The sequence below is a fragment of the Coloeus monedula genome (assembly GCF_965178545.1).
Source record: "Coloeus monedula genome assembly, chromosome: 5".
NCBI lineage: Eukaryota > Metazoa > Chordata > Aves > Passeriformes > Corvidae > Coloeus > Coloeus monedula.
Genome location: NC_138785.1, coordinates 36,698,378 through 36,721,081, shown reverse-complemented (window position 1 = coordinate 36,721,081; position 22,704 = coordinate 36,698,378). Strand labels below are relative to the sequence as shown.

The following is a 22,704-nucleotide window of genomic DNA, read 5'->3' as shown; positions in this document are numbered from 1 at the left end:
AGCTTTTCATTTGCCAAAGTAAAAAATTTATTCACGAGCAACACTTCCAGCTTCAACAAATGACAGCAGAAGGGCAGCTCTCAGCCACTGAGCTTTTCAAAATTGCTGTCTTGGCATGCTCTGGCAGATGAGGGGGAGATACAGCCTCGGACATTTGCGAAGCCCAGCTAACAAGTAGCCATACAACAGGACTGATATTGGTTCCATCCCAAGCAACTTAACAAATTACACAAAGCATCTGCGAGTGAATGAAACAAAGGGCCATAGTTCCAGGTGCAAGAGCAAATCACTTCTTAATGTGCACACTTTGACACTGCAGGAAAACAGACCATCGGCTGTGAATCACAGGGCACTCACATCAGATGCTCCTCTGTAAGGGCATGCTTTATGGGAAGTATTAAGAATGCAGTTTATTGGCTGTGCAATCCTTATTGCCCCAGTGAGGGAAAGGAGACATCCTCTTTCATCTGTCTTAAATCAGACAGAGAAACTACACCTTAATTGGAAACTGGAAATTAGGGAATGGTGAAGTTGACTAAGGCTGACTCATAATAGGTCACCTAGCAACGTAGTCATAAGCCTCAGGCAGAAAGAGTATCTCTGCACACACTGCACTTCTGTCAGCAACAGACCCATTTGTCTTCCACCCTTGTTCAGCACAACACACTCTTACCTATGGTCATCTCAGAAGGAATGCTAGACATGAAAAGTTTGGTTTCAGTCAGACTGGGCTTATCTTCTCACTGTGTGTCCTGTTTGAAGCAGGAGTGCTTTTTTGATATCAGTATACCGATCAACCCCACTTACTTTGCAGTGGTTCACATCATGTTGTGCTCTTGGAGCATAGAACTGGATTCCTTTCAGATGAAACTAAGCCAGAAAATGTGCTCCAAGAACTCATCTAATGTGCTGCATCTGCTTCAGTCTGTGGGACAAGATTAGAGCTAGCCTGGAGTAAAACCTTCTGAAATGTGTGCAGGGATAGATTCTCATTCTAGAGATTTGCTTCTTCTGGTCTGCACTCCTTGCCGATGTAAATGTAACCCTAGTTCTCTGTTGTTCTTTCTCTGCTACCTCATAAAGTCCTTTTATTTTTAATTAACAGCTTGTACAGTATCATACGTGTATACCACTGGGCATGTAAAGTCACTTGCATTTATCTCTGTTTGAAATCCTAAGTACCTGTAAAACTTACACTAGACGAGAGATTTGGATGTGAGTGCTTCTGTGCAGATCTTATGTAACAGATAGGGCATCTCTGACCTCGTCTAAGAAGACAAGAGCCCCTATCCACGAGAGGTCTCTGTAAGAGCTGTGAGGACCTCACAGAGAAGACACTGGCTTTGGCAAGGGAGGTGAAGAAGCTGCTGCCGTTTGCTGGCTGCATAATGAGTCAGTTGATTGCCAAGCAATTTCTGAAATGGTTGTATGCAACCTACCCAAGGAAGGCACTCTTCCAGACTACTGACATCACACAACTGGTACTTTTATATTTGCTACAAGGAAATGCTTCCCAAGCCCAACCCTCCCTCTGAAGTTCATCATTAAAACCTCACCATCATGTCTCATCTTGCTGTTGGCATATATGGGAGCTTATGGTATTTTATTACGCCTTCTTTTAAATTCCAGTAAAATCTAGTCTTGTTAGTGTGTGTAGATGCTGAAGAATGAGAGATACCATGCTGGCTTCTGAACTAGAACCCACATATTTTTATATTAGCATGTTGCCATGCCTGAACTAATTACCCATGCCAGCAAGATGAAGTGGCTTTTGGGACTCCTGTGCCAGCTCACATGGCGCTTTCTAGCATTGCACTGCATTCTGTGCTACAAATGTACCCTGGAGGTAACTTTGAAAATGAAAGAAGCATTACTTCCAGGTAAAATAATTGAGAAGTCTCAGGAGGGAGTAACTGAGAGCAGAAGCCTCATAGTAGCATTTTTTACTAGATTTTGACTAAGTAACTCCAGTTATGCCAAAAGATTAGGCAGTTTATGCCAGATAGGAGTCTTTCTTGTCAAGTGTGAGTATCTCCTGTTCCTGTAAGATACAGCCCATAGTACTGATGGTATAGTACCAACACAGAACTCTTCAGAGAAATTCTAGAAACATTTACCATCTTTTCTTACCTTTGGCTTTGGATTTCCTGCCACTTTGCACATAAATGTGACTGGCATTCCCTCAAAGATTTTGTAGTGCTTCAGCTTTATCTCAAAATACGGTGACATACTGTTATCAATGGGTTCATCTCCATGTTGCACTTCATCATCTGATTCTTCCACAGGAGATCTCTCCAGCCTGTATTCAATTTCACTGATCAACCTTTGCTCAAAGCTGGAGACTTTATATTCCTGCCAAAGGAGAGGTAGATATTAGTGTCCAGCTTCAACACATTGTTCAGGAAGATATGTTCTTAATGTTTGGATTTTTTTATTTTACTGATCTTTAACAATCCATTAAGTTTTTACATATAAAAGGAAACTGTATCTTGTTGAAGAAAAACACTATAATCCATGTCTCCAATAACTTCCCTATGAAACAATCGAGACATCTGGTATGAGGCAAAAACTGTATTTCATGTTGTCTTAAGGTCTAATTTATAAGGGAAAGAAAGTCATTGGTTGCTTTCTTTCCATTTTTTAAAAAATCCTGTAAGAATAAAAGTATTCTGAGGCAGTTCATAAAGACAAAAGAAACACACTAATATTTCCTTGAGGGTACAGACAGATTTAGGGTGGGTTTTGTTTCCAGATGGCTAGAAGACCATATGGTTTACATCTGCTATTTGCATAGAACTGTACCAGAGGCTGAACCAGAAGGATAAAATTATTTTGTTTACAGTTGCCTGTAAAAGTGAGGGGAAAAAGTAAGGGAAAATGGCAACGGTGGGAGTCCATGATAGTTGTTTCCTTTTACTGCTGTTGCTATGGTCCCCTTTGTGTGGGACCCTTCTTTAAAAACAAAATTTATCATAACGGTATTGAAAATACAGCAAGAAGAGCAGAAACACGACCACTTATTTGAATTTGTTATGATTTCCTGATATACACTTGAATTTGCTTTCTTGAACTGTCTACTTTGCAGTACAGAATTCCTGCTTGAAATCCTAGAGATGACAGTGAAAATGTCAGAATGTAAAATAGCTCAGACGAAGGGAAAAAAAAAAAATTAGTCAATGCTCTTCTCAGCCAGCAGAAATTCAGACACTCTTTCAAATTACCTTTGCCCATTGTCTCTGACCCTTATTGTATTTAAGACAGAACATGCACCTCATGCAAAGCCATCCTTTCACATCCCCATCCTCTGTCACTCCCTCTGGTCTGAGAATGATGTGACATCTTTCTACTATTGGTTACATAATAATCATAACCCTCGATAATCATAAAAAATGGAAGAGCAGAGAAATACCTTGTAAACTGCAGATAGTTTTAAAATTTCTTTGTTTCCTGAAGTGTACCATAAAAGTAAACCATGAAGTACATGACACAGTTAGTATCATTTCAGTGTATGTTAATGTTACAGCACAAAGATAGTGGAGCACACGATGATTGCTGTTAAACTGTCTGCACTCACACAGGCTTCTAGAACAACTTGAACATCCTCATAAAGGGAGTACAGCCCAATTCTCCACAGTTATTAATGCTAGAGGATCTCTTGTTATTAACCAAGAACAGTAGAATGGAAAAAGTAAAGAAAAAAAATAATAGACAAAAAAACAAGACAGAAAAAGGTGGAAATGTTAACCTTTTGAATATCCACAGGACTCACTACAGAAGCACCAACAGAGCGAGCTTCCTGCAAGGGTAGAAAAAAAGATCAAGAGGCAGAAAGAAGACCAAGAAATGTCCATGACAGTTCCTCAGAGTTTTTATCAAGAGCATGTACTTTGTGTGGCACCATAAGCAAACAAATGCTACACATTTCTGAATAGCAGCTCTGGCATCTGAACAATGGAGAGTGTACCATGGAGAGGTACCTGGCCTTTCAAGCCGACTTTCTGTTGTGGTTTTGGTCTGCACCCAAAGAGTGCCTATTACACAAATAACAAGAAGATGGTTTCAAGATAGTAGATGTATTCTTGCCTTGAGAGACTTAAAGGTCAGGACAGAATAGGATAAACGGAGGAGTTTAAAGCAGAGAGCAGACATTTGAGAAGTCTCAACCTTATAGAAAAACTGAGCAATAGGCATGTGATCCTCCAGTCTACTTCACTAATATATGACTTCTGTAATCAATAACCATCCTATCTTGTGTACATTTATTGTCTTCTGTAGGACTTTAATGACAATCATAGTTTGTAAGAAAGAAGAAATAAATTTTTTTCCTATGAAACTGTGGAGTTATGTGACACCTGTATAGCAGGATCTTCTTCTGGTTCCTGTATATTGAAGACAGTTGCAGCACTGTCTGCTCCCAGCAATCGACGAGCCATTTTTTCCTCATATGTTAATCTCTGAAAAGAAATAAAAAGGAGATGAGGGGGAGAGAAAAGAAAGAAAAATTATTATTTCTCCAACTACAATGCAGTACACAGTCAACAATGCTTAAAGTAATGTTTAATAAAAGAGAGCAGGGATACGTTTCTAACAGCAATTTTCTACCACAGTTTGTAATGCATTTTTTTAGTATTACAAGTGGCTCTTTTGGATTAAGCAACCCTTGCTCTGACTCTGCCATTTGTTTCCATCCTCGTGCCAGGAAATTGGGCAGGAATGAGCAATAGGAACTGCTTAAATCAGCATGGCCATCAGAAGAGGGCATATCAAATCATCCCAAATCTTACTCCTAGTCATTCTGCTCAGTTTTTACATTAGAAGCACAAGGCAGAAAACTCTGCCAAAAATGATAAGGAGATTCTACTCTACTTGAATATTTTGTCAAAAATACAGAAAAATGTATTCTTTAAGATTTTAAAATTTCCATTTCTTGTTACTCTTTCTGAAATTGAAGAGACAGCTTATAAAAGACAATTTACACTCAGAAGATAAAACGAGGTAGAGGAAAACCTTAATGTGTAATTAAATTATTTCATTATTAGTTTTCTGGGCATATCCCACATGTCTGCATTCAAGAATGCATTTCAGACACTTTCTTACAAATCAACTTTGCAAAAAAATCCAAGTTTATGCAAGACAAACTCATTTCACGGTGAAACACCTCATTTAAAGAGAAAAATGAATGAAGAATGGAAATTGTAAACATTACATCTACTTCATGCTTGCATTTTTAAAAAAGCTCATTTTTTTTTTCAATATGCCATATTGCAGCAAAACCAGCAGGCTGAAACTCATGACAACTAGGTATCAGTGTAGACTTGGTTGCAAGCGTCTAAGAAAATCATGAACTTTTCTTCACTTATATTTCTTCTGCAGTCACTCCAAGTGCCCACAGCCATGATTACACATACAGAATTTGCCCAAGATAGGAATCTGCAAGGAAAAGCCTCTAGGCAAGCACCAAATCAGAATTTATTTAGTTCAAGCTCCCACATCATCTGATCACAGTTAGTCTCTTTTTTTTTTTTTTTTTTTTACCTTGGGCCATGTGGGCATTCTCAGGACATTCCATTCATTTGCCCAGGCCAAACATCTCCCTCACTTTCCAAAACAGGCATTGACAGTCATTTGCAGCCCACCTCCTTGGAAAAAATAGGAACTAATACACTATGACAGTGATTTTGCTCAACTGCTACAGAAAACTGCCGAACACTGTGCAGTCAGTGGAGAAAGGTAACAGAAGCAGCAGTCACTCTGAACATTCTCCCTACTTCACTCTATTGACCTTACTAAGAACCGAAATCGAGCAACTGATGATTGACAGTCTGACTCCGTGGGCTTTCTTGAAGGACACCACCACAGTTCACAGCTCAGACCTAGTAGCAAACTTAATAAACTTCTGGGCATCGTCCTGAGAAATGTAAAATTTCACTTCCTTTCAAAGTGACACAAAGGCATCCCAAGGTATTCAGATGTTTCTTAAAACATTTTATTGGCAAAAGAGGGATGACAGTTTACATTCTTAAAATTACTTTCCTCTTACAAGAAATTCCTACTTCAAACATAGTGTCTTAATAACTGTAAAAAAATTCTTAGGAAAGTTGCTTCTCATCAACTCTGAGCAGGAAGAATTTGGTATTTTATCTTTTAAGTGTATCTTAAGTGCACAAAAATGCACAGAGATCTTTGTGGCTGTGCATCTACACTGTTTGATATGCTCATTTTACCTCAATTCTTGACTCCTCAAGCAGGTCATTAACTCTTGAGTCTGCAAGTTAGTACTATGGGTTATTTCTACTCTACTGGGCAAAATTGTGTTGGTCAAAAGAAGCCCCCCAACTGCAGAATCTAATGATGCCTGATTCCTACTGGGTTGTTTCTCATGATGAACTGCCTTGTCATCCTCCAATGTCCAGTTACCACCTATTGCTTCCCCTATTGTCCAGTGGCTGGGCACAAGGTAGAATGAGCCTGGGCTGAACAAGAGCTATGCATATTCATCCACTCAGTGATGAACAGTCGAAAGCAAATGGCCCTTAAGGCTCAAAAAGTCCTGGAGGTACAGACTGTGCAGGCTCCTTATGCAAATTCACCACTTTTGAGACCTCCATGGCTTTGTTAAGTCCTAGTGAAGTTGTCAAACAGGAGAAGGCATGATAGAACAAAATGTACACTATCATTCCTTTTGGAAATGCAGTTTTGAAAATTCAATTAAAAATTATAAATACACAAAAAGCAATCTACAACAATTATTTTACATGCAGCATATCTCAGAAACTACCTGAGATGCCCACTCCCACCCACTCCCATTCCCCAGGGTATTTTATGTTTTTATACCGGTTGCCCGTTGTTCAAAAGGTCTTCTTTGAAGCGAAGTTTTCTCTCCAGATCCTGAATTACAGCATCTTTTGACCCTTGAATCTCTTCATCTGATGCTATCCTAGCAGTTCTGCCTGTTTTCTTGGGAAATCCCCTGCAAAATAGTTCAAAAAAAATCATGAGCTTTCCTGAAGTAATTAGCATTTAGGAATTTACCTGGAATCACTGCCATTAATGAAGAAAACAACATTGCTTCTTTGAAACTAGAGGTCTGACATCTTTCTTACTATGCTGTCCCTACTAACTCACACCACTGATTAAATGGTTAGTTTAGGGACAAAGTTGAAACTATGCTTTATTTGTGCTTTAGTTAAAATAGCCCTCAGGATCTCTTGGCAATGGCTGTAAACACCATACACTCAGAGATGAAACTGATGAGCAGTGGCAATAAAACAAAATGAGAGGAAACATGAAAGAGAAAGCATGACTAGATAAATGGGGATGGAAGATAAGCTAGGTTCCTATGAAGTACCAGATGAATAAAGATCAGGAAGATGTAAGACAAGGCAGTTAATTATTAATTTCTTATGTTACTTATTAACTAATTCCTTGTAACAACTTTGCAATACACACTGCATAACTTCATGTTTATTCTTCATATCTCTGTGAACACATACCCATAAGGCAACATGTCAGTGTTGTTGCTCAGAGAAGAGCCATTCACAGAGTCTGGGTTACACTGGCAAAAAGAAAAATCATCCCTGTTAAGCAATTTTCAGCAGCAAGATTTCCCAGTGGAATAGCAACCGTTTAGCAGTTCACATTCACAGGGCTAATTTATTCCTCTTACCAGCCTACACGTTAGGATTGCACTTTCAGCAACTCTCACTCCCGTTTTCTTAAATGGTACAGGAAATCATATTTTTCCAGACTGCACTAATATTTAACACTTTTCAGTAACGTTATGATGGTTTTATTGCTGGAAATGCCCAGCATGAGTGGTTTCTACTGGAGATCAGCTGTTTTTAACACAGTTGTGAAGAAATCAGCATTGCTATCATATTTGAAACTTGTAGCACACCTCATTTCTCCAGTGAAGTCCCACATGACCATTTAAAACACTCATACTGGTTCAATATTAGTTTACAGGGTTTTTATACCTTCGTTAAGTAAATAGGGCTCACCCCATTACATGGAAATGACACGGAAAACATGGAATTGAGTCAGATAAATAGACAAACTCAGATGACAGAGATGGAAAAAAAAATCAGACTAGCATGTAATTGGTAAATTTATTTCCAATACACAACTTAATAATTTAATTACCAGTACCAAAATTCTAAACAAGAATCATACAGAGATAACAAATTTTCTTGGGTGTTATTCAATTCTACGTTTCTATGGTTAGAGAAACTTCATCCTTCAGCAAGTGTTTTCAATGGTAATTTCTAGCATTAGAAAAAAATACACATATACTGTCAAAAGCCAAAAAGGAATTAAGTGAATAGACAGAGAAGACAATAGCTGGAAACATTCCTAAAACATTTCATGTTCTGTTGCTGTAAGCAAATGCAAAATGTGAAAACTGTGAAGTTCTTGTAAAATGAACTGCATTTTTGCATTAAATCACAGCAGAAGAGCAGACATTTGCATAATTTCACATAGAGACAGAGAACTGCATCCCTTGCCCTAGACATATTAATCTGTTAGCTGGTGATCATCAAGTAGAATAATTCCCTCAGCTTTCAGCTGGGAGTCTTCTCAGTCACAAATAAAGCAAGTCTCCTCCACTCTGTTTGGGGGAAGAGACAGAAAATCTATCCCATCTACAGGGAGACAAGAGAGTGCTGAGGAAGGAATAAGGTCTATTCTAGAAAGAGATGCTTTTGCAACTCCAGAAATTTGGTACAGTAAATGCAAAGGAAGATATGGAAGGAAAATGGACAGGAGAAGGTGGGAAGAGGGGATCAGGAGGGAATGTCCCTCAGGAAGGCTCAACCATCTGCTGGAAGGCTAGTGGACAGGTGGCATCTGTTTCTTCCTTTACAGATTTTCCCTTCACCTCCCAGCCCTTAATTATCTAGGCCAGCATTGCCAAATTTGGTCACTTTTTAGACTAACCTCTCCCCCCAAAAAATTTAAAAACCCCAAACAAACAACACCACCACCAACACCCAAACAAAACAAAACAAAAATATCCCAAACCAAACCCAACCCAAAAATTGGCCAACTTCAAGGCAGCAAATTTCAAGTTTGGCTTCACCTTTGGCTTTATCCTGTGCCAGCTTTTAAATGGAGACATGTATCCTCCCTTGAAACCAAGCAATACATTAAGAAACAGCTTTCATTTCTCATTCTCACAAATTTTGTACTTGACTGATAAACAAGAGTTCTACCAGAAAAAGGTCTGCTTAGGCTTGGGACCCAATAGGCTGTAAAGGTGAAATGCACAGGTCACCCAAGTAAGTCACAACAGTGTATGAAAAGAAGGATGAGCCACGTGCTTGAGAGTGTATTTCAAATAAAGGATTTTCTGAAGCATTATTGATTATCTCTGAAAGCAAAAACCCCTAAGCAAACATACACATTTTTCACAGGGGAATGAATACCAAGAGAGTTACAAGTTAGTAAGTTTGACATCCATACTAAACACAGGAAAACAATATCACAGTCCATTTCTAAACAATGTAGTATAGTAAGAAAATGAAAATTTAATCATATCAAACCTCGTGTTTATCTCTCTGTCAGGCTGAAGGGCATGCAGATAGGCAACAAGAAGTAGCTTTGATGCACTTCAGTTTATGGCTTCTGAGCTAGCCTTCGGGAGCTGCAGTAAGTTCCCTAGTAAATCAGGGAAACAGAGTCTGGCTGAAATTTATTATTTGGCTGCATAAAGCTATTCAGAGAGAACCACTGATTTCTTTTTCTATCAAACTGAAATAATATAGTCCAATAAGGTCTTTCAAAAGGCTCTGTATACTAAGTTCAGTACTTATTATTTCGGCCTTAACAACTGGAAAAGTGAAATAGAAAAATGCATTTCTGAAATTGGCTGATGATAGTGAAATTGCAGAGGCTGCAATTTATTTGCAGGTAACAACTTTCACTTGCAATAATCTTCATAATTTGCCTAGAGGTGTTCTAATGATGAAACTGGGGAAAATGCTCAAAGCATGATAGCAATGCTAATGGAAAATTAGCATTAAAATGCTAAGCATCTCTTAAGAATCTATGCAATTAAAACTGGGAAAATAACACTTATTTCAAAAGGGAAAGAAATATAATTCCAGGGCATGTCAGCATAAGACATTAAATTTAGCTGTTTTCCTTTATTCCTTGCTATTAGATGCCGAATCCAGTTTTACCACTGCACTTAAAGAAAAATACAGCAAACTGGAAGATGTTAGAACAAGAAAACTGCCACATGGTTTTAAAAGCATAGCTTTTGTGACAAACTATGTCACACACACACAGAGGGAAAAATTCTGGATTATTTAGTCGGGAAATTAGGAGAATGAAGATAGACAGGCAAATCAAACAAAATGTCAGAAATCAGACAATAGCTGACATCAGAAAATAGCTGGTATTTAATGATTCTCCATGCCCATTCAGGATGATAAGTCACAATAACTTGAAGAATTACAGGCCTAGCTTAGACACAAACAATGTAGAACTCTCCTTTCACCACCCTTCAACGGTGACATTTAAACCCTGGAGCAAGTTATGTAGAGAAGCTACATAGGAATTTTATTTAAGAACAAGGTATGCAAATTTGACAGCAATGGCCTGGGGATCCCTGGGTAACTTTTAACAGGAGAGGCAGACTCCTTAACAACCTTCCAGATCTCTGGTCTCTGGTTTTGTGCAAGATGATCCTGAGCTTTGCACAGTCAGTGTGGAAGTGTCATCCAAGACCTAGTCAAGGCAACTTGCCTGAAAAGTAGATTATCTTCCCTTTATTAAGTATTTAAGCAAGGAAGTAATTGGTTCCAAAATGTAACTATAAAAATGAGCACCAGTCAAAATTTCTCCTTCTCTCTCCCTCTTTCGGTACTATTTTAAATTGGGACAAAAACCTCAACGTGGTGCATAAGTGAACACAGCTCTTCCTGCAGAAGCTGTTTCCACCCCCTCTTCAGAATCTCCTTCTCTAAATACATACACTTTAAAAACTGTCCAAATACCTATATATATATATCTATCTATAGATCTATGTATACATACCCCCACAGCAAGTTAACTCTTAAGACATACATTCTTGGGATGAATTTCAAAATGTCTACAAAGCAATGATAACAAATAGAAGGACTTTAGTAAATCTATCTTCCAAAGCACAGATCCTTTCAGCCTGAGTAATGGTTTACATGGCAAGTCAGCCTGGCAGCAAACTTTCTTCAGCTGCTTTTGCAAATATTTTCCACCATCCTTACATGCCCTTATCTGGATGCATTTAGCTCCAAAGATTTGTGTTCTCAGTGACGCATGAGCCTTCCTTCTGTCTTCTCTCAGGGATAATATGAAACAAAAAAAATCTGCCAATTCATTTATGTATTTGTATGTTCATTCTTTGCTCTGTGCAAATTTCAGATTTACTGCATTAAGCTAGCAGGAGAAAGCATATTTCAGGATATCGACAGCATCCGTCTGGAGCACACAACCACCACCAGAAATGTGCAGAGAAACTAACAGCCTTGAGAAGTAGGCTGCAACTCATATGGATTTTAAGCACCTCTGAAATACACATCACCTAAGTGATGATTCAGTGGGGGCCTGAATCCAGGCATAGATAAAAGCACAAATGTCTCAACTGTTTTGGTCAGAAAGGGTGCAATGAAATTGCCAAAACTGTCATCTTAATTCACACAGAGATTTTTGACAGCAAAAATTTTTGCAGCCTTGGCTTGGCTCTTCTTAGTTTTGAATATTTGCCCTGACATTTGTTTAGAAACAGAGCCAAACCAGCAGTACTTTTCATGTTTTAATTACACGGAGTGCATGCTGGATGCAATTCTCTCTTTTCCTATGTACCTTTTACAGTGTAAACAAGGGCAACAGGCTGGCTGTTGTTATCCTTCCAAGAACAAATTCCTGTTTGCAGCCAATATGGCTTAGTTTCACAGAAATACAAATTAATTCTCTGGTACTGAGGTAATGAACAGTAACTTGATTTTTTTCCCTTTTAAACTAAAGCCTTCCAAAAATACAGCTAATTCCTGCTCACTTCACACATTTTTCACTTACTGTAAAAGCAAAGTTACTACAAGCACTGTAACAGATCACAAACTTTGAAGCTGCAGCTGCATAATAAAATTGGTTTAGTCTGATCTTGTCATCCATGCTGTGGAGACCAGGAGCTTCAGCTCTGTCCAGTAATGTGATGTTACATGTATCAGAATTAAGGGAATGCCTGAGGAACTGACCTAAAGATGACTTCCAGTAAATGGAACAAATGTAACAAAAGTTCAATTATTTCTACCACCCAATGTTCTGAAACTGTAATTGAAAAAAATAAATCATGTCTCAGCATTGGATAGGGTCAAGACTGACATGAATAATATGTATTTCTGAACATGTTTGATTCCTCTTAATCATTAGGCAACAAAGAGTACAACTCCCATACAAACTGCATGACTACCACCAATTTTTTTTTCTCTAAAACTTATGTTAAAAAATGCATTTTTACTCATTAAAAGAAGAATTACTACTTTTTCATTCCCCTATTCAGTTCCTTCCCCTCCTGAGAAAGTTACCTCTCTGCCTCATGCTGCACTGGTTACCATAAGCGCCACTTGCCTTTCAAAAGATGTGCATATATTTCGATATCAAATCAAATGCCTATTTTGTAATCTGTGATCTTATCTGAATTTCTGATTGTGACCAGCAGTATGCTAGAACTGATGGTCAAGAAGAAATAACTAAAGCACCAACTGCTCCTGAATGTAGAAAAGGGCTGGCACAATCCTCAAAGTCCTGAGATCTTGAGAAGAACAGGTAACTGCAAGAAGCATGTGAAGAAGAAGCTACACTGGACTGGGAAAAGGTATTATATCCAAAATATTAAGCAATTCCAGTTGATGTAGTGTTACTGTTTAAGGTCTCTGAAACTATCAAGCATTGTACCTGGCTTTCACGTTCACCGATGTTTTTATGGCATTTAGATCTGTTTAAAATAAGGAAGTTATAAAATTAAGTCCTCTGAAAAGAACAATCTGCAGACAAAAACAAGCGTCAAAGCCATGGTGTGAACAGCCTCTCTGTCTTTTCAACAGGGAAATAACATGTACTAATTCTCTTAGGTAAATTCACTGTCATCTTCAATACTCTTAAGTATCTGCAAATACCATTTCAAAAAAGAACTGGATAAAAATATCTTGAAAATTAATACTTTCAGATGCAATGATTGTCAGGATACTGTTATTTTGGCTAATGTCTGTGTGTCTTCACCTTACATCCTTGATCTCTACCTCTGCACAGCTTTAACTGATTAGATCTGGGGCACAACCTGGATTTCTAAGTTCAAGTGCAACAAACACATGCATTCATGATATTTCAGAAAAGCTGATATGGACATGTATTTTATGATAATCACATGCACGTGCCTAATCAAAAGGTGCAAAAACAAAGCCCCCAATATGAGCTGTCTTAGCACAACCAACAGAAATTGGTCTAATATCACAGCTAAACCACACGTGTTGGTATAACAGCCAAAAGTAGTAACCAAGCTATGGGAAAAGAAATTTTTAAAGAATATTTTAAAAATGGTTTAATGGGCAGGGGCAATAGTTTAAGAAAATTGGAGTTTGAGGATGTATGCAAACCCTGATATTTTCTGGAATTTTTCCAGTTACAGCTATACTTGTCTTTAGGTATGTTTTCCTGAGATCCAGGAATACCTCCAGGTATGACTGAGTAAGTAGCAAAGAGGGATGAAGTCTCTCTCTCTCTCAGAAGCAAGGAAACACCCTGACCTTTTTTCTCAGTTTGATGTTGGAGTTCTTAATAAAGGTACCTCCTCCTACGTATCACTATTTTCACATCAATCATACTGTAGATAAACTCCATTCTTTACAGTTGTGACAGGCATAACTTACAGAATTACAGAAACAGGGAAAGTAAAAGTCCCATCTACATAGTACAGCAATGCAGTTTACTCTAGAATGAAATCTGGCATTTGTGCTGGGAGAGTGTTGAAGGCTGTAAGATAAAAAGATGGAGAAGTGTATTTTTTCCTCAGAGTGGTCACCATCATTACCAGTTGACTAAAGGAACATGATGATTACTAAAATATTTGTTTCAATTTGAGACAGAATGCAATGGACAAGTCACAGTACACAGCAGCAAGAACAGACCAGCAGCTCTGATTCAAAGGGGAAAAAAATGCAAATCTCCTTTTGGTATTGCTATTCTCATGATTCCCAAAGAATCTCCTTTAAGATTTGGATTTAATGTTCTAAAAGTCACTGAAATATTAGTTAAATTTTGTGTAGAATGATAAAAGCAGCTTATTTAATTACATTTTATAAGATAATTCAGACAATCTTGTGTTAAAATAATGCCTTCTTTTCTATTTTCCATCCTTTTCCAGAAAGTAGTAAATCAATATTCATGTTCTTTCACCAATTCTGTACAGTCAGATTTTTTCCTGTTTTTAACTAAGGTAGTATTACTGAAGATATCTACTTAAGAAAAGGTCTGCTTTAAGGAAAATAATTAATTTTTAAAGTTGCCTTCAAAAGAATATATGTATAGCTAACAATATATATTTTTTATACTTAGAAAGAGATCCCATTTCTCCAGGCTGGATAATTCCACACCCTTTAGTGGCAGGTTTTATACTTTTTAAAATCAAATAGTCCCTAAATAGTCACCAAATCCTTCTCATGGGATTATTTGTGCTTTCACAAATGCTCATGTAAACATACAATGTATGCTCTTACCTAGAATTTTCAAGTATACTTATTTCTGTTCTTTCACTTGTAACATGTTGAGGGTTTTTCTAGAAACAGTGAGGATCAGTTTCTAGCTTTGACAGACTTAACTGTGAACAAACCTCCCTCAATCCGATGTTTCTGTCACATTAACTCTGCTCCGTGCAAGTCTTTTGTAACCAAAGCTAACCTGAATACAACAGATCCACCCACTCTATAGAGTTTTCATTAGGTAAAGAAGGAAAGAACTGAGATTTTTAAGACCAGTATCCAACCAACTTAGTCCAGCTAAGCTTTACCTCAGAAATTACTGACAAGTGCTCATAATTCCCTTAAGTACTTAATTAGCTACACAGTTCCCCCAGCACTCTTCTGCTTAATAACACAATGCTCTGAACAAGACAGTCTACCAAATCTACCCCATTAACAAAAAAAGGTTATTCCCAAATCTTGTTCAGCTAACACCACCACAGCCACAGCTTGAAAATGCTGGTCTGAAGCTTACTGGAAAATTGAGATATAATTTATTCAAGGGAAACATTCCCCATATTGTTGCAAATAAATGCTTAATATGTTTAAAGGTGAATTAGTAGGTATAAATGATACAAAACTGCCTTCTGTTTTTTCAGCTGTCCAAATAAAATGCAGTAAATTCACAAGTAGGTATTCTCATAATACAAGCAAGACTGTAAGACCATATGCTGTTTAAAAAAAACCCAAACCAACCAAACCACAAAAAACTCCGTTCCAAACAAAAAAACAATTCCCAGTGCAATGTTTCCAAATCTATCCACAATTAACTGGAAAGAACATTCATTGGTTCAAACTTGTTTCGCTAATGCAGTCACTTCCACAGAGTCTCAGGGTCCAAACCCAAGGAAAATGTTGAAACATTAGCATGGTATTTACTGCTCATGAGCCCACAGAATATAGGAATTGAAGACAGGGTTAGAACTGTTTTTACAAAATCATAAAATATCCTGAGTTGGAAGGGACTCACAAGGACCACTGAGTCCAACTCCTGGCCCTGCACAGGACGCCCCAAGAGTCACACCATGTGCTTGAGAGCATTGTCCAAACACTCCTTGAACTCTGTCAGGCTTGGTGCTGACTTCCCTGTGGAGCCTGTTCCAGCACCCAACCACCCTCTGGGTGAAGAACCTTCTCCTAGTATCCAACCTAAACCTGCCCTGACACAACTTCAGGCCGTTCCCTTTGATCCTGTCACTGTCACCACAGAGATCGGTGCCTGCCCCTCCTCTTCCCCTCACAAGGCAGCTGTAACTGCAATGAGGTCTCCTCTCAACCTCCTCTTCTCCAGGCTGAACAGACCAAGTGACCTCAGCTGCTCTTCATATGGCTTCCCCCCAAGGCCCTTCACCATCTTCATTGCCCTCCTCTTGACTCTCTCTAATGCCTTAATGTCTGTTTTATATTGTGAGGTTCAAAAGTGCCCACAGGACTTGAGGTGAGGCCACCCCAGTGCAGAGCAGAGCAGGACAATCCCCTCCCTTGCCCAGCTGGTGATGCTGTGCCTGGTGCCCCCCAGGACACAGCTGACCCTCCTGGCTGCCAGGGCACAATGACTCATATTCAACTTTCTGTTGACCAGGACCCCCGGGTCCCTTTCCAAAGGGCTGCTCTCCAGCCTCTCATCCCCCAGTCCTCTTGTATATCCAGGGTTGCCCCATCCCAGACGCAAAATCTGGCACTTGCCTTCTTTAAACTTCATACAGTTGGTGATTGCCCAACCCTCTAATTCGTCGAGATCTCTCTGTAGGGTTTCTCCGCCCTCTCCTGAAATGAGACTGACAGGCCTGTAGTTTCCTTCCTGCTCTTCTTGAAAACTGGGACATTAGCCAGCGGCCGGTCTAGCAGGACCTCTCCAGATTCCCAAAACTGTTCAAAAATCATTGAGAGGAGTCTTGCAATGACATCAGCCAGCTCTTTGAGGATTCTTGGATGAATCCCATCAGGCCCCATAAATCCCCACAGGGATCCAGCTGGAGCAGCAAATCCCACACAAATTCAGAGCTGACTCTGAGTTTATCATTCTCCGAGTCCTGGTCCTTCAGCTCAGGGCACTGGGACCCCCACAGTCCATGACTGGTGCTGAAGACTGAAGAGAGCATTAACCACCTCCACCTTGTGGATGTCCCTGATTGTATGGTGAACACCCTCATAATTTAACAGATCACTGTTATTTCTGGACTGCCTTTTGCTACTAGCATATTTTTAAAAGTCCTTTTTATTGTGCTACACAGTACTGGCTGGCTTCAGTTCTAATTGAGCTTTGGCCTCACAAATTTTCTCCCCATGGTGGCAAGCAGCATCTCTGTAGTCCTCCCATGTCATCTAACCTTGCTTCTGCTGGTCAAATATTTACTTTTTTTGCCTTACCTCTAGAAGAAGATCCCTGCCTAGCCAAGTTGGCCTTCTGCCTTGCCTGCTCTTCCAACATTTTGGAATTGCCTGCTCCTGTGCCCCTAGGAGATGGTGCTTAAAAAGCCACCAGGATTGATGGACCCCAGCACCATCAAAAACATTTTCCCAGGGGACCTTACTCATTAGTTGCCTGAGCAGATTGAAGTTTTAAACTCAATTGCTTTGTGGTCACTGTGGCCAAGACAACCACCAATTTCCACTTCAGTCACAAGATCCTCTCTGTTAATGAGCAGCAAATCAAGGAGGGCATCTTTCTGAGTTGGCTCCCTTAGTGTCTGCACCATATAGTGCTCATCCAGGTGCTCAGGAACCTTCTGGACCTGTTTGTATTAGCTGTATGGTACTCCCAGTTAACATTTGTCAAGTTGAAGTCCCCTGTAAGGACAAGAGTGGTTAGCTTAGAGGTGTCCCTTAGTTCCTTAAAGAATAATTCATCAGCATCATCATTCTCACTAGGAGGTCTATAGTAGACTCCCATGATGACATCTGCATTATTTGTTCATTCCTTCATCCTTACCCAGAGGCTTTTGACCATGCCATTGCCAACTGTAAGTACCATATATTCCAGACCCTCCGTTACATACAATGCCAACCTCCCTGCCTCTCCTGCCCAGCCTGTAACCATGCTTCATGGCGCACCAGTCCCAGGACTCACTGCACCAGTTTTCACTTATGCCAATGATGTCCTGTCTCTGGGACTGGACCAAAGCCTTGAGCTCCTCTTGCTTTGTCCTGGATTTCCTTGGATTGATTTCTCTTTTAAGTAGAACAAATATGACAAATGCCCAAAGAAAGCTGATGAAGGGAAGGTTTGACTCTGTGAGGAGTAATGAAGACTATTGGTTTGTATACAGCCACAGAGAACTTTACTGGTGCTGCCTTTGACCATTTCCAAAAATAACTGCCTCCACTTGCAGTGTTTATTACTTTACCTTTATTCTGCTCCTACCACAACATGAAACTGAAAAAATGATGCCTACCAAGTTCTGCTTTTGAGAAGTAGATCTGTAGTTGTGCCAAGATTTAGTAATGACAAAGTCTTTGAAGATAAATGGTTTGATGAGGAATTCAGCTGCTGAGCAAAACTCTGAATGCTGCAATTTATTACTTGCACCAAGTCTGTACAGCACACTGTCAGGAAACAGTATCATCATTTTCAACCAATAGATCTTGGAGACCATGGCAAAATGGTGAGACTATAGGCTGAGATTATGGAATAGCTCAGAAACTAGCCTTGGAAAGATAAATCTGCTGAAGAGGACTTGTGAGGATGGAGCAAAGACAAAGGAAAAGAACCAAAAAGTGAAAGGGTCCAAAAAAAGAATTGCGACTATAGCACAAAGCAGAAGAGACCTAAAGCTGAGGGGGGAATGGAGACCAGGGGAAGAACTGCTCAAGAGTGGTATGAGAATTATGGGAAACAGAGTGATTTACTCAGCAAGACACACCATACATTAACCTACACAGTAACATGAAAAAGGAGAAGCCAGGGAAAAATTGGCATCAAAGATACATAACAATAGATTATGGCTTTTTTTTATTTTACCATGTTTTAATGTTATAATTCAGATGACAAATGCTCACTGTGTGTGTATATACACACACACACACATATATACATATAAATTATACACATGTACATTCAGTATAGTTAACATGATCCAGCTCCCATCTGGACTATATTTCCTGAGGGAATGCAGAAAAACAGCCAGCTACCTCATCCTCAGCTCAGACCCCAAGGTTGCTGCCGTGTCAGGGTGGGGGAGGGAGGAATATGGATAGACACACCATCACGTGCACACCCAGACTGGCTGCTGTGCTTGGGGAAGGGCGTGGGGAGGGGCAAAGAATCTTTGCAGAGTTGTCTCTCTGTCCAAGGATCAAAGGGAATGAGGAAGAACACAGCTAATGCTTCAAGTGAAAACATGTATCCATAAACACAGCGTAACAGGGAAAGAGGGACACAGCAGAGGCTCAAGCTGCTGCTATCACTCTCACAACACACAGAAGTGAACTCAAAAAAGAATCCAGTTCTTGTCAGAACTGTATACCTGGACTAGAGCCTTTCCTTGGAAAATCAGGGGTAATAGCAGGCTTTGGTGGGCTGTGCTTACTGGTCAAGCCATCAGTAAATTAATCATGCAATTTTCAGTGTTCAGTATCAATAGTGAAACTCAGCCAGTGCAAAGGACAGTAAGACAGAAAATCACAACTATTATGACTGCAAGGGCAAACTGCACTATTTATTAATTTTTCTCCTAAAAGAGTTTCATGGCCAGACTCCATAATGAGCTGTATGACACAAATCAAGATAAAGAAATGCTTTTTAAAGCATATACATGACTAATTACTTTTATATCTGTCCTCTTTCTTCCTTCTCTTCCTTTTCATATCTTGGACTGAAATAACAGAAGTTCCCACTGCAACAGTATGTAGCAGAGCAAGTCACCTAGATACTGTAGATATGTTTAGACAAACTTCTGGACAAAGTTATAAATAAGCCTTGGATACAGCTATTCTCATTTTTGTTCTTCAGCATGTCTCTTTGTTCTCTAAGGATGGAATGAGAGTCTAGTGCCAGCAGAAAGACAAACTGATCTATGATGGGAGCTGACATGCTCCAAAATACTATTTTGGCCTTTAGAGAACACAATAGGGGAAAATAAGTATGCAGAGTTGTCAGAGATAGGGATTCAGTTTGTTTTTATGCTCTGCTATTCTAAATCCCTTCCTAAAAACTTTCCCAAACTTCCTCAGAGCAAAATTTCTAGCCAAAACCAATGAATTGTTATGACCACTTTGTTATCAGATGTATAATACCTTGTATTTTCAGTATCACAAAGCTATAGGGACTTCTGAAAGATACTATCTTGGTATTTCTCTACCTGGAGATGTAATAGGAACACAAACTGCAAATATCACTGAATATGTGACTTTAAAAGAACTGGGCCATGAGAAGGGCTTTCTTGGATCTCCTTCCACTGCCCTGGGAAGGGCCTTTTGCTGCTGCTTTCATATTTTCTTCAACTCCAGTCTAAAGCTTTAGCTTCTCATGTTTTGTGTTACTACTGTAGGGCTCTTTCAGAACCTCACTCCTGTGAGGGTTAAAAAACTATCTCACATCTCTAGTACAGAAGCATTTGCAATTTATTCACACATCTCTCCCTCTCAGATAGCAGCTAACAGCAAAGGACCCTAGAAAAGTACAAATGAAGCAAGTGAAATAATCTTCATTACAATCTTCAGTACATCAAGGAGCTCATCAGCTGATACTTACGGAGGCGTCACTCCTTTTGGGAGGCCTAATGCGTTGACAGAAATGGGTGGTGGCTGGGATGGCAGCATGGAGCTGAGAAAAGCTGCTGGAGACTGGCTGGAATTAGGAAACCTTGGAGTTGGAGACAGGCTGTGGGAAGGTGAAGAAAGTGAAGGAAGAGGAGGGGGTGGAGGAGGTGGAAGTGGAAAGGAATCACACACTGGATATGTCGCTGTTGGACTAAAGACAGGTGGAGGGGGGGGCGGAGGGGATGGAGAAGAAGGAGACCAGGCATATTCCCCTTCTGGAGCAAACTGCTGAGAGAAGGGAGGAACTGGCACTCTACCAAACTGTTTCTGAGAAGCAGTTGGAGACATAGGAGAAGGAAGACTAGATGTAGATGACCCAGAAGATGGAGTCACATAACCTGAAGCAGGGCTGATGTTCTGGGCAGCAATGAACTGCTTAGGCCGAGCATAATTGAAGGAGCTGGAAGACTGCATGGTTGGGGAAGTATGAGAGTTAAGAATACTCATTGGCACAGGAGAGGTGGCAGACTGGCTGGACTCAAGCTCCTGGAAGGAGGGGGGAGGAGGAAAGGAAGGAGAAGAGGGAGAGTGCTGCTGATGATCAGGTTGCTGTTGGTGACGATACCACGGTCCACTTTCTTGCTCCAGACGAATTTGGTTCTGCAGCTGCTGTATTTTTTTGGGGTCCCTGTGGGAAGGAAAAATAGACAAAAAGATGATCAACATGCAGTGCTGACTGGGGAGGAGGCAAAAGTTCCACTCGTCTATGGTCCAGGAAAGTCAAAATACAGGGAAAGTTCAAAGTGTTTAGATATGGTTGAATAGCTCCATTTCTTCAGAGCTAACATACTGCTACAAAAGTCCATTTTTTTATCCTCAGGATGAAGGAAAAAGGGTATACAGCATAGAATTTAACAGAACCATCAATTCTTCAAAAAGGTAGATTACATGGCAATTTGAAGAGCTTAGGGTATTTTAAAGGAACAATCTGGATAACGGAATTAACAGTAAAAGTACAAAATTCTTAACAAGGTTTCTTTTTCTTTCTTGTGCTTTTTGTTCAATGGCCCTGTTTCAATAATAAGGCTGGAATATTTACCCAGTGACAACTTCAGCCATAGCTGAATTTCTGCTGTAGCCTCTGTGGGCCAATCAGACAGACCTAATTACAACCATACTTTCAATGAGGTACTTGGAGACAAAGGACCAATTTCTGTGTTAGAACTATCCATGTACCTGCAGATGAGCAAAGACTTCTGAGAAACATCTGTAACCTAGGGAAGCCATGAACTGAGCTTCCCCAGGTCCTTAGTCCCACTTTTTCTCCCCGGTTTTATTTTCAACTGTAGGTCCTGAGACGAATCTTAGTAGATACTAATATGGTTCTGAGGCATTGCAGTACTATCAGCTCAAATGGAAATAAGAATTTAATTTAGAAATGCAGAAATTCACTGGAAGAAGAATAGAGACTAAAAATGCTAATATGCAGAAGCACTCAAAACTCTTAATTAAGAAAAAAAAAAAGAAGTAAAATGTTCAGCAGTGAAATAAATCAGAACTGGGTTTTTTTGTCTCAATACAGTTGTTTGAAAGACATTAAGCTCAAAATTAACTGTGTGGTCTATCATTTGACAGTACATCAGACTGACTTGCTTAAAAATTGTCGTTTTTCAGCTGGAAAATGTAACTTTATCTCAATACTCCAGATAGCCACAAAGTTTCAGCATATGCACATATACCTTTTCTGTACATTTAATATAGAAATACTTTATTGTATACAAGTATGTAATTGTTTATATATAATTTAGGTTATCTAAGCAGAAATTTTAGAAGCAGTCTGCCTAATGCATGGCATATGAATGTATGATTCTGGCACAACAACATACTTTTGTTGATAGCAACAAAATTAGAAATGGTAATAACATCATGTTTTCCACTTGAAGATTAATTTTGATATTCCAACCATCTACATTTCCCAGCAAATGTTTTCTGACAATAATTCTGCTTATGATCTCAGACCAAAGGAGATTGCTTAGATAAGAAAAAGGGGAGCAAGCTGTTTTAGGGCAGAAAACTGAAAAATCAGTAACTTAACAGTTGCCTTTTTTCATTGTTGTTGTAAAGATGGTTCAATTCTAGCAATGTCTCACTAACAATATAAATTTCAGCACTTAAAAGGAGATTAATTTTTTCTTTTTAAATAAATTAGCAGCAAGAACATCTGAATGTT

General features: G+C 39.4%; 1 protein-coding gene across 10 annotated transcripts in view; it reads right to left on the bottom strand.

The window, feature by feature from the left end:
* Positions 1 to 22,704, bottom strand: part of PALLD (palladin, cytoskeletal associated protein) — a 190,328-nt gene that overhangs the window by 18,035 nt on the left and 149,589 nt on the right. For 7 of the 10 annotated variants that reach the window (XM_082281936.1, XM_082281941.1, XM_082281939.1 and 4 more), the window contains 5 exons: positions 20,467 to 21,162; positions 6,835 to 6,970; positions 4,353 to 4,454; positions 3,746 to 3,796; positions 2,131 to 2,352 (listed from right to left, as the gene is read on the bottom strand). In XM_082281936.1, coding sequence (XP_082138062.1) covers positions 2,131 to 2,352; positions 3,746 to 3,796; positions 4,353 to 4,454; positions 6,835 to 6,970; positions 20,467 to 21,162 — 1,207 coding nt within the window. The remainder of the gene's footprint in view (positions 1 to 2,130; positions 2,353 to 3,745; positions 3,797 to 4,352; positions 4,455 to 6,834; positions 6,971 to 20,466; positions 21,163 to 22,704) is intronic. The other 3 variants (XM_082281942.1, XM_082281937.1, XM_082281938.1) reach the window with 2 other exon arrangements.